At 39.5% G+C, this 25,866-nt stretch overlaps 1 protein-coding gene across 2 annotated transcripts in view; it reads left to right on the forward strand.

The window, feature by feature from the left end:
- The window catches only part of LANCL3 (LanC like family member 3), a 102,516-nt gene that overhangs the window by 60,796 nt on the left and 15,854 nt on the right, over nt 1-25,866 (forward strand). Inside the window, exons 2-5 of one of the 2 annotated variants that reach the window (XM_050776529.1) lie at nt 12,590-12,713; nt 16,372-16,569; nt 24,496-24,703; nt 25,533-25,596. In XM_050776529.1, coding sequence (XP_050632486.1) covers nt 12,590-12,713; nt 16,372-16,569; nt 24,496-24,703; nt 25,533-25,596 — 594 coding nt within the window. Of the gene's footprint in view, nt 1-12,589; nt 12,714-16,371; nt 16,570-24,495; nt 24,704-25,532; nt 25,597-25,866 lie in introns of those variants that run through there. The other variant, XM_050776527.1, reaches the window with a different exon arrangement.

Below are 25,866 nucleotides of genomic sequence, written 5' to 3' on the forward strand. Positions count from 1 at the left end.
GTGGAAAGAACTGTGGTTCCTGGAAAAGAAGATAATTGCTTCATAGCACTTATTGCTGAAGCTCCCACAGGCCTCCTCTTTGTCTTCCCAAAGTGACTTAAGGATTTGAGGATCTGCTATCATGGTGACAGATTGGAGGGTGTCCATTGCCCCTGACCTGAAGCTGGATAAGTGGAAGAAATAGGGAGGTCACCCAGGGCAATGGCAGCAAAGAGTGTTTTCTACTCTTTGTCCCTGGGCTCTAGAATAGCACTTAACGAGAAAAATCAATTGCAACCTTGTGAGTGCAGTCAGAACTGGAAACTGCATTTAAATTTGCCTACTCAGGCAGTCGGTCCCATTTTAAAGAGCTTTAGAGTCAGAGGTTTCTGTGACAACAGAGGTGGACGTGGGCAAAAATTGCTTTGCAGGGTAGTGAAGGCTAGCAGTGTTGTTAGATTGGCACTTTATGGCTGCCCAGTTTATGTGGGCTTGGCTGTAAGTAACCCAATGAACAGTGACTTTTTAAAAAGGGATTAGATTTTCTCTTATAACAAGGGTCTGGATATATGTGGTCCTGGTTGTGGTACAGATGCTCAATAATGTCCAAAAATCCCAGGATTTTTCTTTCTCCCCCGTCATTCTCAGAATGTTGACCTTTCATCCACGTGCTCATTGCTGCAGGATGCAAATTGGCCGTGTGCTACTTCAGGCCTCACATATGCATTCAAGGCAGCCAAAAAAAGGAAAGGGAGATAACAGCCATGTATGTCCATTTTATTTCCATGTATTATGAAACAAAAAGCTTTCCATGAAGCTCCTGCAGATTCCTCCATTGATCAAGTGAGGCCACATAGCCAACCCTAGCTACAAGGAATGCAGGGTACTTGGCAAGGGACAATGGGATTTACATGTTTGGCCAAGGCTAATTACTGTCACTTAAAGCTAGACACAATTGCCAGCCTAATAAAACTGATATTCAGTTAGCAAGAAATAAAGGGAAAAGAGATGTCACTAACTAATAGGGTAAGCCACTATGAATTCAGAATTGGCCTTTCAAAATAAGAAGGGCATGTACTGTATATTTGACAATAAGCAACTATGCATCCCTATACTTCTATACTCTCTAGTACATTATCATGTACCAAACAGGCACTTGAACATTTTGAACCACAGTTTGAGAATACTGTAATGACATACTCATTCAACAGTGACTTAGAGAAAGGTATAATGTGAAATAGTCAACAAAGCATTCAGTCTTAATGTCGTTGTTCACTTTGGGTATATCAGGAGATTGACAACTGCAGATGATTCAAGTAACTGATGCCAGGAGGCTACAAAGAGTTCTAGTCCTTTAAGCTTTCTATTAGGAAGAAAGTACATAAGAAAATAGGCATATTGATGAAATGCCTAGAATAGGACAAGTTGAACCTGTGTTCTAGTTTTACCACAAATGACTTTTTGCTTTTTCTCTAAGAAATTAAACTGCTGAAACATACTATCATGTTCACATTACAGAATTACAGCCCAAATATGTATACAGTATATAGATTTATAAATGTCATAAAGACTTGAATCATAAAATGCTCTATGTGAAAGACACATTAAAGACCACCTCAGCCTGACTTTTTATTTTTCCAGATGAGGAATTGAGGTCCAGAGAAGTTGCATGATTTGTCTAAAGTTATATAGTTAGTTAGTATCTAGAAACCAGATAAACCTGAGAGATATTTTGAAAGAGCAAAGGAATGTCATTTTGGGAAAAGTGGGACAGTGAAGGCTGCAAGTGTGGTGATGAGAAAAGTAAATACACAGACATGAAGGGTCATACATTGCTAGTTTATGAATTATAAGTTAGAACAATTTAGGAATACAGGCTGACGTAAGCTGGTCCTTGGATGGAAGATGAGGTATAAGAAGTAGGCAATAGCATGATTATTTTATGAGAAATATGCTGATCTCAAACCTCCAAGGCCTGGAGTTCAGTCACTATTGAACTTCAGATGTCCCTTTTCACTATCACTTGCAGGCATTGTGCATGTGCTTTATGCTAGGAACTGTGCTAAGCATCTTATATGAAATCCTTACAGCAATCCAGTGATGTAGATATTATCATGACTTTTTACAAGTGAGAAGAATGAGGCTAAGAAAGAATAAGTAACTCACAAATTCACACTGCTAGAAACTGGTAAAGCTAAGTTTGGAATCCAGGTGTATCTGACCCCCAAGTCCCTGTTTATCACCATGCTATTCTCCTTTTTATGTTCAAAAACCAGATTCCCCCAATGCTTTGGAGAACCATAGAGCTTGGAACCTAGAGGCATCTTAGATGTCACCTAGTACAGTGCTACTCAAGAGGTGCTTTTCTGGCCAGGAGCATCACCATCACCCAAGATCTTGTTAGAAATGCAAGACCTCAGGCCCCGCTCCACAGCTACTGAGTCGGAATCCCTGAGGGTGAGGCCTGGGAAGCTGTGTTTTAGCAAGATCACTAGATGATTTTTAGGAACACTAACATTTGAGAAGCTGTGACCTAGTGAATAGATACTAGTCCAGCCCCTTTATTTTACAGATGAAGAGATGGAGGTCTGATGACTTAAGCATGGGTATGGTGCCAGTGGAGCCTCAAGCCCTGATCTCCTGATTCCTAGTCCAGTGCACTGTCTGCTGTGTTCTGTGGTTTCCTCATTAGCCTCTCACAATGTGCATTGGTGCCTGTGTTGGAAACACTGGATGGCATTTAGTGGACTTCTGGCCTGACCCAGCATGTTCATTCATGTGCACATCAGGTTTCTCCTTCCATTCCTCCATGACTCAGACCAAAGGAATTTCTCTATACTCGGGAGGTCTTTTCCATATTTTCCCTGTAGCTCTCCTCTTCTTCATTATTATAATCATAGTATTATTACTTTGCTTTTTAAAACTACTTTTGCATTAACTCAGTATTTCATGTCAGTAGTTCTCAACCTTGACACTCTTTGTAATAACCTGGAGAGTTTAAAAAAGATACTTATCCCTGGGTCCCACGCCCAGAGTCTGATGTAATCAGTGTGGGGTGTGGACAGGGCGTTGGGATTTTTAAGAGCTCGCCAGGTGATTGCAGTATTCAGTCAAACGTTGGGAACTGCTTTTTCATAAGTCTCATTATTACCTGAGGAGATAGGTGGGACACACATAATCCTGTTTTTGTAGATAAGGAAGCTTGTGCTCTGAGACATTTAGTGTCTTAGAGGAAAGAGAATGAAATCATCTAGTGACACTTGGTGCAGACTGGGTTACCAGCTACTTCGAATAAATCTTTAAAGCCAGCAGTCAGGCTGTAAGAATGGGGAAAAACCTGTTTTTCTTTTCTGGTTTCTAGTGTTTTCTCGGTTTATGTTTCTTCACATGAGAAGGGAAAAGAAACAACTGTAAAGTGGTACCTGGGACCAAATGTTTATAACTGAAATTCCATGCTGAATCCCTTTAATGACGGGAGGATAATCATCAACTAGAGCAACCTGCCTCCTATTCCTCATAGCCCAGCATAATAATGGTCAGGGAGCATCAGGAAAACCAGATGGAAGGGACTTGCTCATTCTGCACCAGCACACATGCCCCATTTAGAGACCAATTAAGAAAATAACAAACCTGGCCACACTGGCTAAAAGAGCTCCTCAGTGGAGCATGCAAATATGGACATGCCTATCTTACATGCAGAATATTGGAAGAGAATTTATCTTTGTTGCTGTGTCCCTTTTCTGGGTAATCTAATCATTTAAATGATAATATGCAACACTTTTGCTTAATGCTTCCTCTCGCTGCCTTGAATATCATTGGGAACTTCTATTGTTCCTTTAGTCTAACGTCTCACCATTTCCAAAAGAAATCCTCTGCTGCAACCAGCCTCTCTATTTTCATAATCCTTTGCTACTTCAAGTGTGGTTGATGAACCAGCAGTGTCAGCCTCAGCATCACCACTGTTGTAACAAGGAGCTTGTTAGTAGCAGAATCCTGGCCCCACCCTAGACCTACTGAATTAGAATCTTTGTTTTTTATCAAAAGCCCCAAGTAATATGTGTGCACCTTGAGGGTTTTGAAGCATTGCCCCAATACACAGGACTCCCCCCATCATCCAATATGTTAAAAATCCTCTCTTCCCCATGCTTTCATTTACCCACTTCCTACTTGTCCTTCAAAAGCTCAGCTCATACTCCTCTTCCTCTGTGAGGCCCTCAATATTTACTCCATTCACGTTACTCCTTTAGTGTACTACTTTTAGGATTTAAATGAATGCTGAATATTTCATTATTTACATGTTTTGCATGTCTACTTAGTCTCATTATTAAGATCCCATGTTTCTCCAACTTAGCATAGGCTTTGCACATAATACTCATGAATTACTCAGTTTGTCAAGATCAGTTTCCTACTTGAAAGTTTTTCTTTAGCCCTATTTTGTCTCTTTAAGCTTGCTCAACACCTTCTCTGCTCATGATGTTCTCTGGAGGTCACTATGCACTATAAGAGTGCTCATGATGTTCTGCCTCAAAGAAGCTCCTCCAAATTTCTGTCTTCTCAATACCTTAAGTAAATCTTTATCTGCTACAGAGATTTCCTGAAAGGCCTGGCTCTTTCTTGTAACCTAGTGGGTTCCAAGTGAACTACAACCCCAAAGAGATATAGGAAGTAAAAATTTAACCACTTGTGAATATTGACTTTGTATAAACAATTTCTCTAACTTTTTAATTTGAAATGATTTGGACTGGACATTTTAAAAAGTAAATTTGATTTTGGGGATGAGATGTTTTTCTACTCTGTTCTGGTGCACATAGGAAACTCAGGATCATCTTCAGCTGTTTCATGTGGGACAGGCCACGTGGTGGTATCTCTTTTGCTGGTCCCAGACCCTGAAGCAAGAGACACACCTCTGAGGCTGCCATCTTCCTGAGTTCCAGGCAAAAGGGAGGCACACATCCTAACGAACTGTAGATTCCCAAACCTGTCTGGAGGCCTGTTGTAAGGCTCCTAAGGCTTGGCATGATGGGGTGGAGGTAGGAAAGCAGGACACCACACTCACACTGACTTTCAACTTCTGATTTCTTTTCCATGTCAACTCATCCCACCTTGAACAGCTTGTATCTCCATCCTGAGTTTACTCAGAACTATCCTTCAAATCTATTGTTTTATAGTATCAATTTTAAGTATTAAAAATACCCAGGAGGCCGAGTGTGGTGACTCACACCTGTAATCCTAGCACTTTGGGAGACTGAGGCGGGCAGATCACAAGGTCAGGAGATCGGGACCATCCTGGCTAACACGGTGAAACCCCGTCTCTACCAAAAATACAAAAAATTAGCCGGGCATGGTGGCGGACGCCTGTAGTCCCAGCTACTTGGGAGGCTGAGGCAGGAGAATGGCATGAACCCGGGAGGCAGAGCTTGCAGTGAGCCGAGAGCATGCCGCTGCACTCCAGCCTGGACAACAGAGCAAGACTCCATCTTAAAAAAAAAAAAAATCCAGGATCTCACAACCCACATTTTTCTTTATTGTCCATGGGTATCAAAAGTCATTTGTCTCATTCCAGTAGCTCTAACTTTAAAAAAAGACATACAAAAAAGTCATTTTGATGTTTATTAGATAGTCAGATGGCTTCTTTCTTTCTCTAGGCAGAAGCCTATGCTACCAACAGGACGATGAGGCAAAGGATTGGGTGAAATAAATTGCTGGGCGAAAACATTAAGTTAATAGCAGATTCTTACTCTGTTACATATGTGTTTGCTGTGATATCAGAGTGACTCTGCATTCTATGCAGATGGGCACTCAGGGCATTTTGGACTATTACATGATAATGTTGGTAGTGCTTGAGCAAGGCCTAGGGTGGGAAGTCTAGCACCTCTTTACAGTTGTTTCAGAGTCTGTGAGGATTGCCTGTCAGGTAAGACTTAGAACTGTACTTCGACACTAATAATTCATTGTCACCTTAAGACGCATATTCCGTATATTGTAAAAATGTTTCCTTGGGCTCTATCCACTTCCAAAAACGTGTTTGGGGTGGTTTACAACAAAAATTCACCAATACAGTGAAACCATTAACCATTCAACATGGTTTAAGGTTTAAGAGGTAAAATGTTTATAGCAAAACCCCTAGGGTAAAGGAAGTTTCTGCACTAAGCACAGGAATTAACTCTGCCTCTTGGCCCTCAAGACTAAGACAAACTCTCATTTCACTTTGTTAGGTGGGCTATGAGGGTAGCTTATCACTTGGGCCTTCGTATAGAGGCGTTAGAAAACTGTGAACAATATCTTCAATAGCAGTTTTACAAAAGCTTGTCTTTTAAAAAAAAATCAACCTTTCCTTTATATAGAAACCAAAGCCATGATAGTCATAGTTACAAAAAATAATCTGTGGAAAGTCAGATTTATATATTCCAGATACATAGTGTTGTCAGGACCTAACCTAACATTGGGAAATTTAAAGAATTTATAGCTAATGTTTCTTAAGCCAGTGCTTCTCAAAATACCATCTGGTGATCTTTTTAAAATTCAGTTTCTTGGCTAGCCATATGCAGAAAACTGAAACTGGACCCCTTCCTTACACCTTATACAAAAATTAACTCAAGATGGATTAGACTTAAATGTAAAACCCCAAACCATAAAAACCCTAGAAGAAAACCTAGGCAATACCATTCAGGACATAGGCATGGACAAAGACTTCATGACGAAAACACCAAAAGCAATTGCAACAAATGCCAAAATTGACAAATGGGATCTACTTGAACTAAAGAGCTTCTGCATAGCAAAAGAAACTATCATCAGAGTGAACAGGCGACGTACAGAATGGGAGAAAATTTTTACAATATACTCATCTGACAAAGGTCTAATATCCAGAATTTACAAGGAACTTAAACAAATTTACAAGAAAAAAACAACCCTACAAAAAGTGGGCAAAAGATATGAACAGACACTTCTCAAAAGAAGACATTTACATGGCCAAAAACCATGAAAAAAATCTCAGCATCACTGATCATTAGAGAAATGCAAATCAAAACCACAATGAGACACCTTCTCATGCCAGTCAGAATGGCAATTATTAAAAAGTCAAGAAACAATAGATGCTGGTGAGGCTGTGGAGAAATAGGAACACTTTTATGCTGTTGGTGGGAGTCTAAATTAGTTCAACCATTGTGTAAGATAGTATGGTGATTCCTCAAGAATCTAGAACCAGAAATACCATTTGACCCAGTAATCCCATTACGGGGTATATACCCAAAGGAATATAAATTATTCTACTATAAAGACACATGCACATGTATGTTTATTGCAGTACTGTTTACAATAGCAAAGTCATGGAAACAACCCAAATGCCCATCAATGGTAGACTGGATAAAGAAAATGTGGTACATATACACCACGGAGTACCATGCAGCCATAAAAAAGAATGAGATCATGTCCTTTGCAGGGACATAGATGAAGCTGGAAGCCATCGTTCTCAGCAAACTAACACAGGAAAGAAAACCAAACACTGCATGTTCTCACTCATAAGTGGGAGTTGAACAATGAGAACACATGGACACAGGGAGGGGAACAACACACACCAGGTCTTGTTGGGGGATGGGGGGCACGGGGAGGGAACTTAGAGGACAGGTCAATAGGTACAGCAAACCACCATGACACACGTATACCTATGTAACAAACCTGCACATTCTGCACATGTATCCCAGAACTTAAAGTAAAATAAAACAATAAAAAATAAATTAAAACAAATAAAATTCAGTTTCTAATTCACTGGGTCTGGTCTGGGGCCTGGGAATTTGAATTTCTATCAGGATACCTTTACTGCTGGTCCATGGACCACACTTTGAGGAGCAGATATCTCTTAGAGATATCAGAGGTCTCAAATGGGCTACTGACAGAAGTTTGAGGACAGATAATTTAAGACTGGACAGATATTCTGAGTCCTCCATGACTCAGACCAAAGGAATTTCTTTACACCTGGGAGTTCTTTTGCTAGTTTTCCCTTTAGCCCTCCTCTTCATCATCATTATTATTATATTGTATTACATTATATTATTATTACTTTGATTTTAAAAACTATTTTTGTATTCACTTAGTATTTTATGGCAGTAGTTCTTAACCTTGACCACTCTTTGTAATCCACTGGGGAGCTTAAAAAAGATCCCAGCCAGGAGCGGTGGCTCACGCCTGAAATCCCAGCACTTTGGGAGGCTGAGGTGGGCGGGTCGCCCGAGGTCAGGAGTTTGAGACCAGCCCGGCCAACCATGGTGAAACCCCATCTCTACTAAAAATACAAAAAATTAGCCGGGTGTGGTGGTGGGCACCTGTAATTCCAGTGACTCAGGAGGCTGAGGCAGAATTGCTTGAATCCAGGAGGCAGAGGTTGCAGTGAGCCAAGATCGTGCCACTGCACTCCAGCCTGGGTGACTGAGTGAAACTCTGTCTCAGGAAAAAAAAAAAAAAAAAAAAAATCCCAATGCTGGGTCCCATGCCCAGAGAGTCTTCGCATGTACCTTATCATGCACCCTAGATGCAGATATCTTTGTTATTTTGACTGAAAGGATCTAGTATGGTAGGTAGGAAAGCTGATTGTTTATGTGAGGGATGAAGTGACAAATGAAAGGTTCGGCTTTATATTCATGTCTATTCTAATTAGGCTCTTTTTGCAAGAAACTGAGACTCTCAAATGATTAAAGGGAAAGGGAAGGAGTATGGGGGTGGGTATAGTATGGAAAATTGGCAGGAAGCCCTAAAGGGAGTAGCCCTAAACTGTTAGGAAGAGGGAGCTATTTTTCTCTACTTTCCTCTAACTTTCTCTCTTGGTATCATTGTTTCTCTTAGCATATCTGCTCCAGTCTCCTTTCATTCTCACTGCTGGGTGGTTTATTCTGTTTTTTTCCTTCACAGCCCCTGCTTACTCCCTGTTGACCTCAGTTTATGCATTGGCCCATTCCTGACCTGTCTTCAGCAGCAGCTGGGAATACTGACAGCTTCATTTTTTTTTTTTTTTTTGAACATGCATTTCAAATTGTTGAGAGGAGGAATTTGATTGGCATAGTATGCCTTAGGACACTGGCACACCCAAGATTTAGTTGCTATTCGCGTATTCAATCAATGCTGATGGGGAAGGGGCAGGAGGTGTTTGATGCCTAGAAAAAGAAATATAGCTAGCAATGACTGCCACTTCAGAGGCGCTGTAGGTAGGACTCTTGCCTTGGGAAAGAGTCAATGGTGGTTTGGTCTCTTTATTCACTTTTTAAAAAAGAAAGTCATCTCTCCTCTGCATGGAGGTAGTTCAGTCATAACATGACTTTCAGGCAGGGCCAAGAAATATAGTATGAACTTTATTGCCCTCTTGTCTCTTCATACTCAGAGGCCAAACCAATAGGAATATTTCACAAGGTCAGTAAAGTGAATCAGTTAAACTAAACAAAATAATTTAAACCAAACCACCTCAGATTTGCTTTGTATTTTTGAGATATCTTCATTTATTTTAATTCAATGTAAAAAGAAAAGAACGTATTCCATCCAAAATATCAACAAATGCCTTGATCTTAGGGGCTACAACTACAGGACAGGGAATAATTTGGGTTTGTTTTGGTGAAGGCCTGATGGCCAGGGAGTCCCTCTCTGCCATTCCTAGTCATTTTTGTTCCCCCACTGGAAATGCTGCTCCCTCATTCCCAGGATCTCAGAGTGTCTCAAAAGCACATAGGCCATCTTCTTGGAGGCAGTGGGTGTGCTCATCCATGTGCTCCTGTGTACTAGAGACTGGAGGGATCTTTGAGAAAGCAGACACACAGGAGAAGAAGCTCAAGCCCTTACCCCAGAATCTCAACTCCCTTCTTCTTTCTGTACTATTTGTTCAGGGGCGAAAAATACTCTTCCTCAGTGTTCCCCACACACAGGCTTTTAATGGGCTGTGTTTCTAGTTTTTATTTGCTGATCAATAAGCTGAAGGGTAGGTCTTGTCTGTTCCCAGAGATAAAGAACTGCATGCATAACTGGTCTCTATCCAGCTGAACAAGCGCTGGTTTCTCTTTGTTTTTCACAGTGTTTCTGAGAGATAAGAGGAAACCACCCAGACATGATGCATGACCATCGGAGGTTTTGAAATAATATTTTATAAACTCTTTCCCTATTCTAAGCTGTGGATTCAGGATAGAAAGAAAGGGGGATGGCACCACATATAGCATAAGTTGATTTTTTTCTGAGTTAAAAATAAGCAGGCAAACACACACGTACACAGACATGCACACACACATAACCTATGAATAAATGTTCAACTGGGGAAATAATAAGCCAATTTTCAGTTATAGGCATGAAAGTCAAATAGGAAAAATTTTAGTAATGCAAATGAATACATCCCTGCAAATTCAGTGACTGCTTCCTACCACAAAAACTGCCTCTGTCATATGGATTCAAAATCAATATTGAGCAGAGCCAGAATATATTCCCAGAAGACTATGGGATTCAATCAGGATAGAGTCCTATTAAGTGCATGCCCTTCAGGGGTTTTAGCAGGTTTCTGAGAAAGAGGGGTTGATTTGAGACAAATGATGATGCAAGATTTTAAGTAGTTAAGATCAGTTGGCACTGATAAAGGCACAAAGAGTAAATGTTTTCAACAGCAAATGAAAATTCTGGTAGCAATTTGAATGGGTGTATTCAATCATTTAGGAGAAAGTTGCTATTAAGCTAAGGAAAGAAGACTTGGAGCTGATATGATAGGACAGTGGGGATGCCGCATAGGAAGATAGTGTCTTCGGGAATGTTAGGAGGAGTAAACTTAAGAGACAGAGAGAGTGGTTCATAAAAGGGAAATTTAAGTTGAAAGCCATGACATCATTATTTCAGCAAACAGGAAAAAAAAAAAAAAAAAAAGAGGAGAAAGTTTCTTTCTATCTCTAGGCTCATGAGCTTTAGTTGCTCTATTGTAGACTCTTGTCTATATCTCATCTCCAGTGCTGGATGGTAACTTCCCTGTAGGGAAAAAATATGTCTTATGGTTTCTTGAATTTCTCCACAACACCTATTGTGGTACCTTACTGGAATAGTAGCTCAGTAAATGTTAATTGGCAGAATTAATAAATGGTGCCCTCATGAAGTAATTATTTTTCCAAATTAAATGCTAGATTTTGGGAAACCAAAACCAGATTATATTTTTTCCTTCTAATACCAGGTAAATCAGAGGAGCAATTTATGAATTAAATCATTAGAAACTTATTTCAAAAGGAATTGGCTGGTCTAATGCTGGATATTGGATAGGAAAATTAAACGTGCCAGTTTTAGGAGAGAGGCCAAAATCCAACGGACTTTTTATTGATCCCAGATTCATTCAATCAGACTAAACTTAGATGTTTTTTAGTTTTGGTTAATCTGACCAGTACCTTTCCTGTGCAGGTCTACCTTTTGGGAAGATTGGCTTCATGAGAGCACAGGTCCTATCTATCTTGCTCACTGTCATATCTCCAGCATCCAGAACAATCTTGCCTGGAATGTAGTAGGCACTTAAGGAACAATCGCAGAGGGGAGGAAAAGAGAGAAGGAGGGAGGAAGGGAATAAAGAGCAAAGGGAAGGAGGGCTCTGAATCTCATACCAGTTAACCTGTCACTTATTTACTCACTCATCAGCTGTGAAGGACCCCCCTCAAATTCTGTGTTAGGCGCCACGGATACCAAAATTATGAGGTGCCACAGTGTTTGCTCTCAAAAAACCGATAGTCTAGTGAGAGAGAAAGAGAGAGATCTAACACAACAGAGAGAGATCTAACACAACAGAGAGAGATCTAACACAACAGTGCTGTGCACCAGAGCAAATGTCACTGTCATAAAGGGAATGTGCCAAAGGGAACATCTAATTTGTCTCAGGAAGGGCAGGATACAAAACACATGGCTAACCTGAGCAGAATCTTAATAAATGCAAAGATGCTTTGAAGGCTTGAGAACCTTTTAATGTCTATAATCCTAAAACCTACTGGACAGATTGAATAAAACATGGAAGACTACAAGTCATTACATTTTAGCCATTCTCTATTCAGAGTCATTTTGATGTTAGAAGTTATTTTGTGTTGACACTATTGGACTTTGGTTTCATTGAGGTAGTACAAATGCCTAGAGTGAGTCCGTCATACTGCAGCTTATCACAGAATCATGGCTTTATAAGTACAGTCTTTATAAGCACAGTCTAAATAACACAAATTGAAGATCCATTGTTTGGGCCAGACCTACATCGTACACCAGGAGTAACAGCTTTATTAAGCATAATCAGTTAGGACTATTTGTTCTTTTCTGAGCAAATCCTTGTTCCTGTGACAAGGATTAATGATATAACAACCATAAGGTAGTCTTTGTATTTTATAGCAACCTATAGCAATAAAGTTGTGTGTTTTCCACCGAAATAGCAAGTTTTCTAAAGAGGGCAGATTTGATGACTTGACAACAAAGGAAGAATCAGTGGTAAAAAAAAAAAGAATAAATTGTGGTTGACTAAGTTTATTTACATATAGTACAGGATTCTGTGGATATGATGCTAGACTTCTTAAGCAAAAAAATTCAGTGTCTAAGGAAAAAGGAGATCCTGCTTTGACTTCTACTTCTGGATTTCCTTATTCAGGTGCTGACTCCAGCACAGATCAAGTCAATTTGCCAGGCAATTCTGGACTCTGGGAAGCAGTATGCCATAAAGAAGAGGAAACCATTCCCCCTGATGTATTCTTACTATGGAACTGAATACTTGGGTAAGTAAAGGTGTTGGCATGGGCCTTTAGGATGGAGAAAGTCTCTAATATTAATACGGAATAAAGGCTGGAAGATTTTGTTTGGCCATAGGTCATTACGATTCATTTAATAAGAAATATTTTAAAATGTTCTTCAAAAACCTATACTGATAGATAACACAAATCACAAGTTAATATTTATTTTCATAGTCTACCTGACAGAAATGTAGCTATTTCAACAATTACGTTCACTCAAGACTAATATCTTTATTTTAGATTGTAAGCTCATTGGCCTAATTTTGCTGAAACATTGTGAAAACTTTTCACACACGATTCAAAGTAGTGCCTCTGAATAGAAAAGTAGGATTCAGCCACTAACATTTTAAAGTTTTTAATAGTAGTGGATTTATAACAGACTACTGCATTGTAATGGCTAATGGTGAGCTCTGGGCCATGCAAAAAAAAAAAAAAAAAAAAAAAAAAAAAAGAAATTAGTTATTCCTCTTTTAAGTCCTTCAGTGCCTCACCATTACTATTGAGCAAGATTTGCAAGGCCCTTTATGGACCACCTGCCTCTTTCTCTAGACTCAAGCTTTATCTTTACCCTCCAGGTTCTGTCCAGCATCGTCTCCCACATGCAGTGTTCTCTTTCTACCTTTGTCCATGTTCCTTTTGCCTAGAATGCCCTACTTCCCCCAACCCCTTTATGTAATCTGTAATAATTATACCCAGATTTCTAGACTCTGCTCAAACATCATTAATCTGCTGAAAAATGTTCTGTGCTTTTGGAAGAAGGGTTGTTGAATCCTCTCTGGAGAAATATTTACAAGTTTCAGGTTTTCTCCCAAAGCAAAACTGGGTAACATGCTGTCATCCTGCGCATACTTCTGTTGGAGCCCTTATTACACTGTAATTAGTGGCTTACCTGCCTAACTGCCTAAGCAGGCTTTGTGCACCTTCAGGATGGGAACTTTCTCTCATTTATCTTCGTGATTCCTAGACCTCACTACAGAGCTTGCACATAATTAGGGAACCCAAATGAATGAATGAATAGCTAATAAACAACTTCAATGAGTTTTCTCAAAGAAATTTTATATTTCTGTTTAAGTCTCCCCAAAATCAAGCCCCGAGACAAGGATTTGGGTGTAAAAGGTTTATTTGAAAGGTAATTTCAGAAAGTGTTGATAGAGGAGCAGAGAAATGAGACAAGAAAGAGAAAGAAGCTAATTGAGTGTGTAATAATGAGCAACTGTGGACAACTGAGGCTCAGTTTCCCTAGGGAATCTTAAAGACTTTATAGAACACGTCTCAGAATTGTTTCACCCAAGGGGTGAAGAAGCTGGGGTATTCTTCCACCAACTCTCTGCTTTATTGATTGGCTTCTCCTAGAGGTGTTAATTCCCTAGCAATTCTGTCCTGCCCCTTTGGGCAGGGCATGCTCCTGTGGCCAAAGAAAGCCTCAGGCAAAATGATAGATGCTTGAGATATGAAGCAGGAACAAAGAGGCATCTGAATGGTGAGTGTAGATGAGGTGATGAGCCAGGGCACTGACAGTTTCTGCTATAGTCCCCTAATCTATTCCATTCATTTTTCTGGTTTTATTTTTTTGAGACAAGGTCTCCCTCTGTCACCCAGGTTGGAGTGCAGTGGTGTGATCATAGCTCACTGCAACCTCGACCTCCTGGGCTCAGGTGATCCCCCTGCCTCAGCCTTCCAAGTAACTAGGACTACAGGCTTGCTTCACTATGCCTGGTCAAATTTTTATCCTTAAATTTTTTTTTATAGAGTCAGGGTCTTGTTATGTTGCCCAGGCTGGCCTTGAATTCTTGGCTCAAGTGATCCTCCCACCTCAGCCTCCCAATATTTTTCAGGTTTTCTTTAGAGAAATTAACATTCTGGCTTTTTACATATATAGCTTAAACTAGATTTGTATCTAGTGCATAAATATTTTCCTGAAAAGCAATCTTTTTTTCCCAACAATTTCAAATCCAGCAAAATATTTTCAAATTTCATGATCAAATTTTAAGAGCAATAGAAATTTTGACTGAATACAAACTGTAAAACTGTTTCCGGGGAGTCAAGAGTTCTGAGTATGGCAAAGTAAAAGGTGCCTGAATGCAAAAACAAAGCTTTAATATTATAGAGTTGAGTTTAAAGAGCAAGCCATCAGAATATATTGACCCTAGTACCACCCACTAATCAGGATTCTACTAACTGGGAATGAGTGAAAAATCCTAGAGGGACTGGACTTTTACCTTTGTTAAGCTAACTTCTTTTCCAAAGGCATGTTCAGGACTTTGCTAGTTCAATACCCATTGCCAGTTCAGAATTATCTTAGGAATTCTCAAGACTTTGCTCAGATGACACTCTCTGTATGGAACCTTTAGCATCCCCTCCACCCCTGAGGCCAAGTTAAGCTCTCCTCCATTCCTTCTATTAGTCCTTGTGGTAGTCATGGTTCTCTAGACAAACAGAATATGATTTATTATATAACTAAATGATCTATTATAAGGAATTGGCTCACATGATTATGGAGGCTGAGAAAGCCAGATCCAGGAAAGCCAATAATGTATATAAGTTCCAGTTTGAGTCCAAATCTGAAGGCAGGAGAAGGCCAATTCCCAGTTCAAAGACAGTCAGGCAGGACAAACTAATTTTTTCTTACTCAGACTCTTTGTTCTATTCAGGCCTTCAGTGAATTGGATGAGGTCCACCCACATTGGAGAGGGTAATGTGCTTCACTCAGCAAACAGGTTCAAATGTTATTTTTATCCAGAAACACCCTCACAGACACACCCAGAAGTGATGTTTAACCAAATATCTGGACACTCCATGGCCGAGTCAAGTTGACACACAGAATTAACCATCGTACTCCTGGTACACATCTCTCACAGAGCACTTATCACCTCATGTTCTAATTATTTATTTACAAATCTGGCCATCTCACTGGAATGGATGGAAAGGTCTTCAAGGGTGTCAACCAAATCATGTTTATCTGTATAACCAGGGTTAGACAGTGCCTAATATGCAAGTGCTAAATGTAAAGGATTAAGTAAATGAATATCAATAACTAGTGTTAACATTACAAATGAGGGATTTAGTCTGTTTTGTGCAGTGATCTATCCTCTGTACCTAGAACAGTATCTTGTACAGAGTAGATGCTTAATACTTGTGTGTTGAATGAATGAATAAAAGAATAAATGTTTAGGATACCTAGACCAAATTATTTTCAAGCATTTTAGGAGCATTTTCATGAAAGCTACTGATATTTCAATTACAAAGTTTGAAAAGATCTCTTCTCTAAAACAGATATTGGTCAGAAAACTTTCTGTAAAGGGCTAGAGAGAGTAAATATTTTTGTCTTTCTGGGCCATATGGTCTCTGTCACAAATACAATGCTGCTGTTGTAGCCAGAAAGCAGCTATAGAAAATATGCAAATGAATGAGCATGGCTATTCTTTAATAAAACTTTATTTAGAAAAACTGGCAGTGAGCCATATTTGGCCTGCAAGCTATAGTTTGCTAGAAGCCTAGTTCTTAGGCAACTTAGTTATCACATTGCTATATGAGCTTTCAAGTAATATTGGCATTATCGTTTTTTATCCTGTCGATCTTTTCACTAAATCAAACTAGCTGTCCTCCCAATTGTGTGAATTTTATGCCTTGTTTGTTCATACAGGGGCAGCTCATGGATTGTCGTCTATTCTTCAGATGCTTCTTTCTTACCATGAGCATCTCAAGCCCTCAGATCGGGAGCTGGTATGGCAGAGCGTGGACTTTCTCATGGAACAGGAACAAAATTGCAACTGGCCACCTGAGCTCGGCGAGACCATCGAGAGAGAGAATGAGCTGGTGCACTGGTGCCATGGCGCTCCAGGTCTCACACACTCTGTTATCTAAAAACATTGCCTTTCATCTAGGTTAGCCACAGGGAGGTTCCTTTTCTGAGAACTGAGGATATCTCATCTTATGTCATTACTATGTGAGATAAAAGGGTCGAGATGAAATTTTTCAAAGCCAAATGTCCTGATCAGTAAAACAACTTCTGAAAATGGTCCTCTACATTTTAAAAATATGATCTATATCTATTTGTTTATAAAGTTAAACTAACATTGTCCAATAGAAGTATAATATGAGCCACATATGTAATTTACATTTTTAGTAACCTCATTAAAAAAGTAAAATCAGGTAAATTAATTTTAATAGTATATATTATAGTTCCCAATGTACCCCTAATATTGTCATTTCCATGTATATACAATTTAAAAATTGAGATACTTCACATTTTAAAAAATATTCAGTCCTTGAAATCCAGCATATACTTTATACTTATATCAAATGTCAATTTAGACTAGCCACATTTCAAGTGCTCAGTAGCTACATTGGATAGTGCAGATCTGGAGCCTGGCAATTCAAAATGTGGCCCCTGGAACCAGTAGCACGGACAACTGAGAACTTGATAGAAATCCAGAATCTCAGGCCCCACCCTACACCCACTGAATCAAAATCTACATTTTAACAGTATCCTTAGGCAAATCACGTGCACTTTAAAGGTTGGGATGCACTATTCTACAACTCTTCTTCAAATAAGAATTTCCATCAGTACCAAACAAGATGTCTAGAAACATGAATAGCCATCCCCAGTAAACTCTGTGGAATTGAGGCTAGAAATTTAGCAAACCCTATCTTTTCCCACTTTTAAGAAATTCCATCACACTGCTAATTAAGCCTTCAGAGAATGGGTAATTTGAAAAAAAGTTAGATTCAAATAAATAAGTCAATATTGGTTAGATGGCCAGGGGAGAGATTTAAAATACCAAAATAATACAAAATTCTTAGATTCTGAGTCGATTTAATTTTCAAGGCCATGCTTCAATCCCACAAGCACAGTTTTAAAATATATTTGATTTCTCTTTACTTTTTCACCTGAGTTTCATTACCTTTTCCTCCCATTAATTAACGGTCTTTAATCCAACTATAATTTCATTTTGGAGGGTACAGTTTGAGTTGATGAATTATAATCCCTGAAAGTATAGTATTGAGTTGATGAATAATGTAAGTCGCAGTGTATTGGTCATATTTTTTCTGCCTGCTACATTTACCTATCGAAGGAAGTTCAAAATGTGTGCTTGTACCAGTATCCATGCATCATGTGTTATGTCTAGGCTAACTTTTGCCAGTTATGATTTGAGCCCATTTCTTTTTAATTTGACCTTTTTGGGGGAAAAAACAAGTTATTTACCATGCTGGAAATGATATTCCTTCTTGTTATGCTCAATTCTTCCATTTCTTATTTATTTTAATTATTCTCAGTGATGGTCTCTGGATATCCTCCAAGCATCCCAGCAAGGATCCTTGAATTTTGGAGACATCCCAATTTAAACACAGAGTATCTTAAAAGGATTCAATGTGCTAGTAAAAGTCCTGAAAAAAGTGGGAAGATAATCTACTAAAATGAATGACTGGGTCAGTTAATTGATGTGGGTGTCTTGCAGGGCAATTATTCCATCCTTTATGTACACTAAATACCATCTGTCTTTGTAAATCATTTATCATAACAGTGCAGCATAGGATTCATCACTTTGGAGACTGTCTCCTCCTTTATCATTCATGTTCAGTATCTAGAGAAGATTAAACATAAGTTTTAAAGAAAAATCATTCAGTCCACGTATTCACTGGACTACCAAAACGAAACCAATTCAAAAATGAATAGAAAACGAAGTGGGGCCCATTATTTCTACCAACCCCTACCCCCACCTCAAGGGTATTGATCTTTCTTTGAAGAGGTGCTCTAAAAACAGCATCAAGATTGATTATAAGTCTAATAAGTGCAGTCCAAAGACCACCAAGATTTTGTAGAAGTTGGCAACAAGTAAACTCTCCAAAAATGCTATGCAGGAAACGAACTATAAAATAATTTTCATTTATTTAAGGAAAACATTTTTGAGAGTAGATTTATGAACAGTGCAGATGGTTTGAGGCAGCAGACTAATTCTGTGATTAAAAGCCTGCCAGAAATAATCCACAACGTGGAGCTTCATTAATGATACCTTATCTGTTCCTATAATTGTTACCTATTGATGCTCCTTCAACCCACCTCCACAGGTGACAAGCCTAGTTATCATTTATGCAGTGTAGAAATAGTTCTTGACTCTAAGTTAATAACTCCAGCTTCTAATTTCAGCTCCAACACTAACCAGTTTACTGATCTTAAGAAAGGGTCACTTTGTTTCTTTTGTGCCTTTGTCTCTTTATCTGTGAAATGAGCACTTTGAGACTGAGTAGCAGAACTCAATCTTTTGATCACCACAGACCCCCTTTTATACTTTGGTCCCTTGCCATTCCTGAGGGTTGTGCCCCAAGAGCTTTGTGAACAAGACGTTTTTAAATACCTTGTGTGGCATATAGCTTTTTTTCTCAATAAGTCCTGTAAAGTATTACAGGAAGATTTATGTGACCCCTTCATAACCTTGACAATTCCGAAATACAGGACCAAAGTCATTTACAAAATCATTAAAACAAATGCTGTGGCTAAAATAAACTCAACTGCATTAGGTTACATCACTGCTGTGGTAACACTGACAGTGCATTTCCTTGACGCTGCATGAAGTACAGGTGTGGGTATTTTTTTAAAAAACTCATTTTGTAAAGGCTCTTGGGTAGGTGACTTTGAATAAAGAACAACAAGGCTTTTGCAGTACAGATATCATTGGTCATTAAGCTCTGTAGTGCACGCTGTACAATACATGCCTCAGCAAAATTACACAACCCAGAATGGACCTGAGTGGTGATTCTCCAGTGTGTTGAAGGTATACGTGCCAAGTCTGGCTGTCACAAGGTCCTATTAGATCCCATATTTTCAAAAGTTTAGTCTCTTAAAACATATTTATTAAGTAATAATTAATTCCTTTTCCCAGTTGCATTTGGCAAAGTCATACATCATTGCTGACTCAGGCTTCTTATCAATGCACAATAATTAGTGTTCCTATGATGAAATGATGTGGTTCCTGATTCCTATCAAAAGCAAAGAAACCCACCATTGCCTTTTTTTTTTTTTTTTAATTAAGTAGCCTTATTGTGGCTTCCATTATGCTGGGTTAGGAACCAACAGGTTTACTAAATTTTAGTTTAGAAGTTTTGCAAGGTCACTTCCATGTAACATTCTGTGATCCAGGATGCAGGAAGAGGCTCTTTCACCCTGGCCAGAACCACAGGATCAATACCTTTTAAGCTGTCTGGGGCTCATAGCCTGGTATAGCAATTAGATCATCTCACCCTTCTTCCTTCTACATCTCTCATCCATACCCCAGTATCAGCCTGTGCTGGGTTGAGAAATGGGGCACTTTATGGTCAACAGACATGCATGAGGTTCATGGCATTTGCCAGACACCATGCCACACACTAGTGTGAAAAAAGTGAACAAGATACAGTTTCTGCTCTTGAGTAGTTTGCACTGTATTAGGGGAGGCAGCCATGGAAATAGATAATTTTAATTGGGTTTTGTGTAAGTGCTAAAGTTTGTATAGGATCAATGAAAGCTCAGAGGGGTTCCTCATGCTGCCTCCAGGTCCGGGGAAGGCTTCCTGGAGGTTGTGATGCCTAAGGTAAATTAGCCAGATCAAGAAAGGTACAAAGTTTGTTCCAAGAAAAGTGAACCACATTGGTAGTAAGAAGCATGAAAGCACTGTAGGTGGTTTGGTTCTACTGAAGTGAAAAGTTTCAAGAAGGGAATGGAGGAGAAGAGGTGGGAAAATAGAAAAGGAGCTCAGTCACAAAGGGCTTTCTGTGTCATGCTAAGACATCTGGGTAATAGGAAGTCATTTAGTAGTTTAAGCAGGAGAATGTCATGGTCAGATTATGGTCCTAGAAAGGTCACTCACTCTGCCACAGAATGAATTTAAGGCATGGCAGACCTGGGGACAGGAGGCTAAAGCAATCATCTAGGAAGGACACCTAGAGCCTGAGGGAGGCCAACAAGAGCAGGGCCTTCCCACCCACCTTCCTTTGATTGGCTGTAATGCCCTCCTTCTTCACCAAGCTCTTTCCTCAGGGTCTAAAATTAGAGCTTGGTATCAAGAGGAACCTGTAAGGGAGCAGGGAAGCAGAATAGGCCAAAGAGGAGCATGTCTTACCTGGAGACTAGCTTCACCCTGAGTCTGAGGAGAAGCTAAGAAACACAGATTATATCAAGAAGCTGGGTCTCCCTTGAGGCAAGGAAGCCGATATTTTGTATCCCTGTGTCATCCCTGTGAGGGGTGGCTGCATAGCATAGCCTCTCATTTTTCTGAGGGCAAATCTCTCAAGAAGATGCAGCAGTGAGCTTTGTTAGTTGTCGACTTTCACAGGAACTGGGAAATGAGGCACTTGCTGGTAACGTAAAGCTGATCCATGCAGGTCATCAACAGCATGCAGTACACCTTGCTAATTCCTTATCAACCCCCAATAATCAGGTTAGATGGTGTCACCCCTCTAATAGTCATTTCCTTCTACCAAGTGTGTGCTAGGGGCCGTCCTGTGTGCTTCCATGAGACTTCTATTTCCCCTCATGTAGTCTAATTAATACTTCCAGTTAAGCTGAAAAACACCATGAAGATAGAGACTTTTTAAGAGCTTAGCACCTACTACTGTGCCTGGCATATAGTAGATGCCCAATTAATATAGAAACATTTACCAAGTTCTGCAAAATTTCTCTTTCATTGGCTTTTGGTTTTTTTAAAGAAGCTTTTTTGTTTCTTTTTTTTATTGAGGTGAAATTTACATAATATACAATTAACACTTTATTATATTTTGTTTTCTCAACTTTTATTTTGATTCAGAGGGTACATGTGCTGGTTTGTTACATGGGTAAATTGCATGTCACTAGGGTTTGGTGTACAAAGGATTTTGTCATGCAGGTAGTGAGCATAGTACCAAACAGGTAGTTTTTCAACCCTCACCCTCTTCCTACCCTCCCTCCTCAAGTAGGCCCTGGTGTCTATTGTTCCTATCTTTGTGTCCATGTGTTCTCATCACTTAACTCCCTCTTATAAGTGAGAACATGTGGTACTTGGTTTTCTGTTCCTGCATTCATTTCCTAAGGACAATGGCCTCCAGCGCCATCCATGTTCCCGACATGATCTCTTTTTTTATGGCTGCATAGTATTCCGTGGTGTATATGTGCCACATTTTATTTATCCAGTCCACCATTGATGGGCACCTAGGTTGACTCCATGTGTTTGCTACTGTGAATAGTGCTGTGATGAACGTACAGGTCATTGGCTTCATTTTTGTCTTTCTGCTAACAACCAGCTCACAGCTACCCTGTTACCTTCTTTAGGTCTCTCCTGACACCACTAAAATTGGCACATTTTGTCCATAATAATCACATTGTCATACAAAAATAAAAGCCAACCAATCCACAACAAAAACACTTCCACTGGTTCCCTGATGACCACAGAGTACAGTCCAAGCTATCTAATTAGATTTGTAAAACCATCCATAATCAGAACCCAGTCTAGTCTTGTTCCCCACTGGTCTGTTGGTTAGAACATTGCCCCACTAGCCTTCATGTGGCTTGTCCTTCCTGGCTCCATATCTTTGCCCTTGCTAATCTTGGTGCTAGATAGAATGCCCTCCCTACTTCATCTTGGGCCTGGAATTTTGTATGTATCCTTCAAAGTTCTGAAAAAGTGCTCCTTCCATTTAAGGCCCCATCTAACTATCTCTGTAGGGAACTTCCACCTTTCTTTTTTTTGTTGTTGTTGAGATGGAGTCTCGCTCTCTCGCCCAGGCTGGAGTGCAGTGGCGCGATCTCGGCTCACTGCAAGCTCCACCTCCTGGGTTCACGCCATTTTCCTGCCTCAGCCTCCTGAGTATCTGGAACTACATGCGCCCGCCACCATGCCCGGCTAATTTTTTGTAGTTTTTAGTAGAGACGGAGTTTCACCGTGTTAGCCAGGATGGTCTCAATCTCCTGACCTCGTGATCCACCCGCCTCAGCCTCCCAAAGTGCTGGGATTACAGGCATGAGCCACCGCACCCGGCCTGGAGCTTCCACCTTTCGGATTCCACTAGTATTATTGAAAGAACCATTTATTTTATGTTCCAGCAGCATCACGAACTATATATCCTATTATGTATCAGTCATATGCATATATTTTTATCTCCCTTTTTGGAGAGTGCCTTCCTGAAGGGTAGGAGTCATGTTTAGCATTTATTTAATATCACCCAGGGCTGGAACTGAGTATATAATTTGGGAGGCCCATAGCAAAATGAAAATGCAAGTTCTTTTTAGAAAAATTATTAAAAATTTCAAGGTGGTAATAGCAGAGCATTAAACTCAACATGGGACCCTTTTAAGGAGTATGGGCTGTAGGCCTGCACAGGTGGCATGCCCATGATGCCAGCCTTGCCTAGAGCTGTGCATACAGTACATAATCAATGACTACTGTCAAATGAGTGGACGCAATGAATGAATGAATGTATGATTAAATAAGTTCAGTTCTTTCAATATCATCCTTTAGTTTGTACAAGATACTTTGTTCCTAAAACTGAAGTAGGAGAATGCTGTAGGTAAACATTGTCAGTAGTTGACTGGAAAGCACTGACTGAGCAAAGAGCTTGTTGCTATGTAAGTATTAATCACAGGGCATATTAAAGGATAAACTTAAAAAGAGTATGAAATCATGACCCTCATACAAATATAAAAAGAATATGTATGAACCATTTTACTGAGCTCATTATTTAATGAGGGAACCAGAAAGGTGTTACAACTGTTTCAAAGGAAAATCCAGAGTAGACATATTTATATAGGCCATTAGGAATGCTGAAATAAGTTTGCTTAATAAATGCAAAACTGGCTTCTTCCACAGAGGCAGAGGGAAGTCAACCTCTACCAGACAGAATGTGAGCTTCTAGGGACAAAAAATATTTACATTACTATCAGTTTTCTACAAGACAATTTCTATCTCTACAGAGTTGTAAAATAGCCTATAGGGTCAAAGCAATGAAAGGCAATGATAACTCTGATTGATGAGGTAGTCAAGATACCAGCTATATTTCAGTCTTTCGCACTTTTTGTATAGGAGAAAGGTAGGCTATGCAGGAGAGAATGTGATCTTGTGATACCAACCTCCTCACTGAATATGAACACCTAGAACTTGGGGAAAATCATTTCTATTAATAGCTGTTGCTTCTCTTGTTTCTCTTGTAATTGATACTACTTTTGTTGAAGAGCTTTGAAGGAACAGTTCTTTCCTTGGAACAATCAGGGTGGGAAGGACTCACTTCACAGCTAAAGTAGTAGTCTTCGCAAGGTCCTTCTGGAGCATTGTTTTTCTTGGAAAGACTCCCAGTTTTGCTCTTAAGAAAATGTGTATAGTTATAAACATTACAAATTTTAAACTACAAATTCATTACAAATATTTAGCCATTTCAAATAACCAAATATACATAATGCTTACTAGAGTATGTGTCATTAAATATGAACCCATTCATAAATTAAATTTAAGATTTTATCAATCTATGTACGTCAATAAAAACGTTGCTCTTTCTCCCGGGGCCAACCCTGCAATACAATTAAAACAAATTAAAATCTCACCAGGAAAATAAGATTCTCTTATAGAACATTCTAGCACCTTCCTACTCAAAGTGTGGTCTTTAGAAGAATGCTTGTTAGAAATGCAGTGTCTCAGGCCCCACATCAGAACTACAATATTAGAATCTGTGTTTTACCAGTACTCATGAGCTTTTTATAGTTCTAGAAGTTCTGCTCCAAAGTATTAAGTCCTGAAAGTCACCTCTAATGTCTTTGATGTTTTCACAGGAATTGCCTATCTGTTTGCCAAAGCTTATCTAGTTTCCAAGAAACCGCAGTACCTGGACACATGTATTCGGTGTGGGGAACTCACTTGGCAGAAAGGCCTGCTAAAGAAGGGGCCTGGGATTTGCCATGGAGTAGCCGGCAGTGCCTATGTCTTCCTGCTGCTGTACCGGCTCACGGGAAACTCTAAATATATCTACCGAGCTCAAAGGTCAGCTGTTCTTTATGGGTCTCTTTTTTTCAAAATTTTAATCTAATTATTTTTCTGAATTAGTAATACAGTCACATGGTTTGAAAAGTGTAAAAATAAATACATCAACTGTGCCTTGTAGCCATGCAGTTGACTTACCCTAGAGACAGTTTTTTTGGTTATCTTCCCAAAGATATTCTGTGTACATGGTGTATAAGTAAATGTCTTAATCCATTTGAGTTGCTATAAAGGAATACTTGAGGGTGGGTAGTTTATCAAGAAAAAAGTTTCCTTTGGCTCATGATTCTGCAGACCATACAAGAAGCATCACTAGCATCTGCTTCTGGTGAAAGCTTCAGGAAGCTTCTACTCATGGCAGAAGGGGAAGGAAAACAGGTATCACATGGGGAGAGAAGAAGGGAGAGAGGAGGAACGTGTCAGGCTCTTTTTAACAATCATCTCTGGGAACAAATAGAGTGAGAGCTCACTCATTACCAGGAGGATGGCATCAATCTGTTCATGAGCAATCTGCCTCTATGACCCAACCGTCTCTCACTAGGTCCCACCTCCAATACTGGGGATCAAATTTCAACATGAGATTTGAAGGGTCAAATATCTAAACTAAAATGTATATGTGTGTGTGTGTGTGTGTGTGTGTGTATTATGGGGATATTTAGGTTATTTCCAATATTGTGTACTACAAATAATGCTATGATGACTAATCTTGTGCATATATCATTTGCACATGTATAGGTATATCTGAAAGATAAATTTCTAGAAATGAAATTGCTGGGCTATATATATATATGATTTGTAATTTTGACAGACAATATAAAATTTTCCTCTATAGTTTATTCCCTGTAAACTTGATAAAGATGGAACATCTGCTATATACCAGACAACATTGCTTTTAATAGATATTAACTCTGACTGGTAAGCTGGGTAAACTGGGCCAGGAGGACCATAAATGAACTATAAATAATCTGATGAAAAGCACAAGTAGGGGCTTCCCTGAATGCAGAGTGGCATGAAAGTGGCATTCACTTTGAAGGGACTTAGAAGCCGTCCATAGCCATGAATGGTTACAAAAGATATTGTTTTCTTGTGTGACACTTAGGTCTTCTAAGCCAGAGTGGTCTCTCATGCCCACCCATGTAGTCTGGTTCCCATGAATCTGAGCTGTC

This window comes from Macaca thibetana, chromosome X, assembly GCF_024542745.1.
Source record: "Macaca thibetana thibetana isolate TM-01 chromosome X, ASM2454274v1, whole genome shotgun sequence".
In the NCBI taxonomy this organism is placed as follows: Eukaryota; Metazoa; Chordata; class Mammalia; order Primates; family Cercopithecidae; genus Macaca; species Macaca thibetana.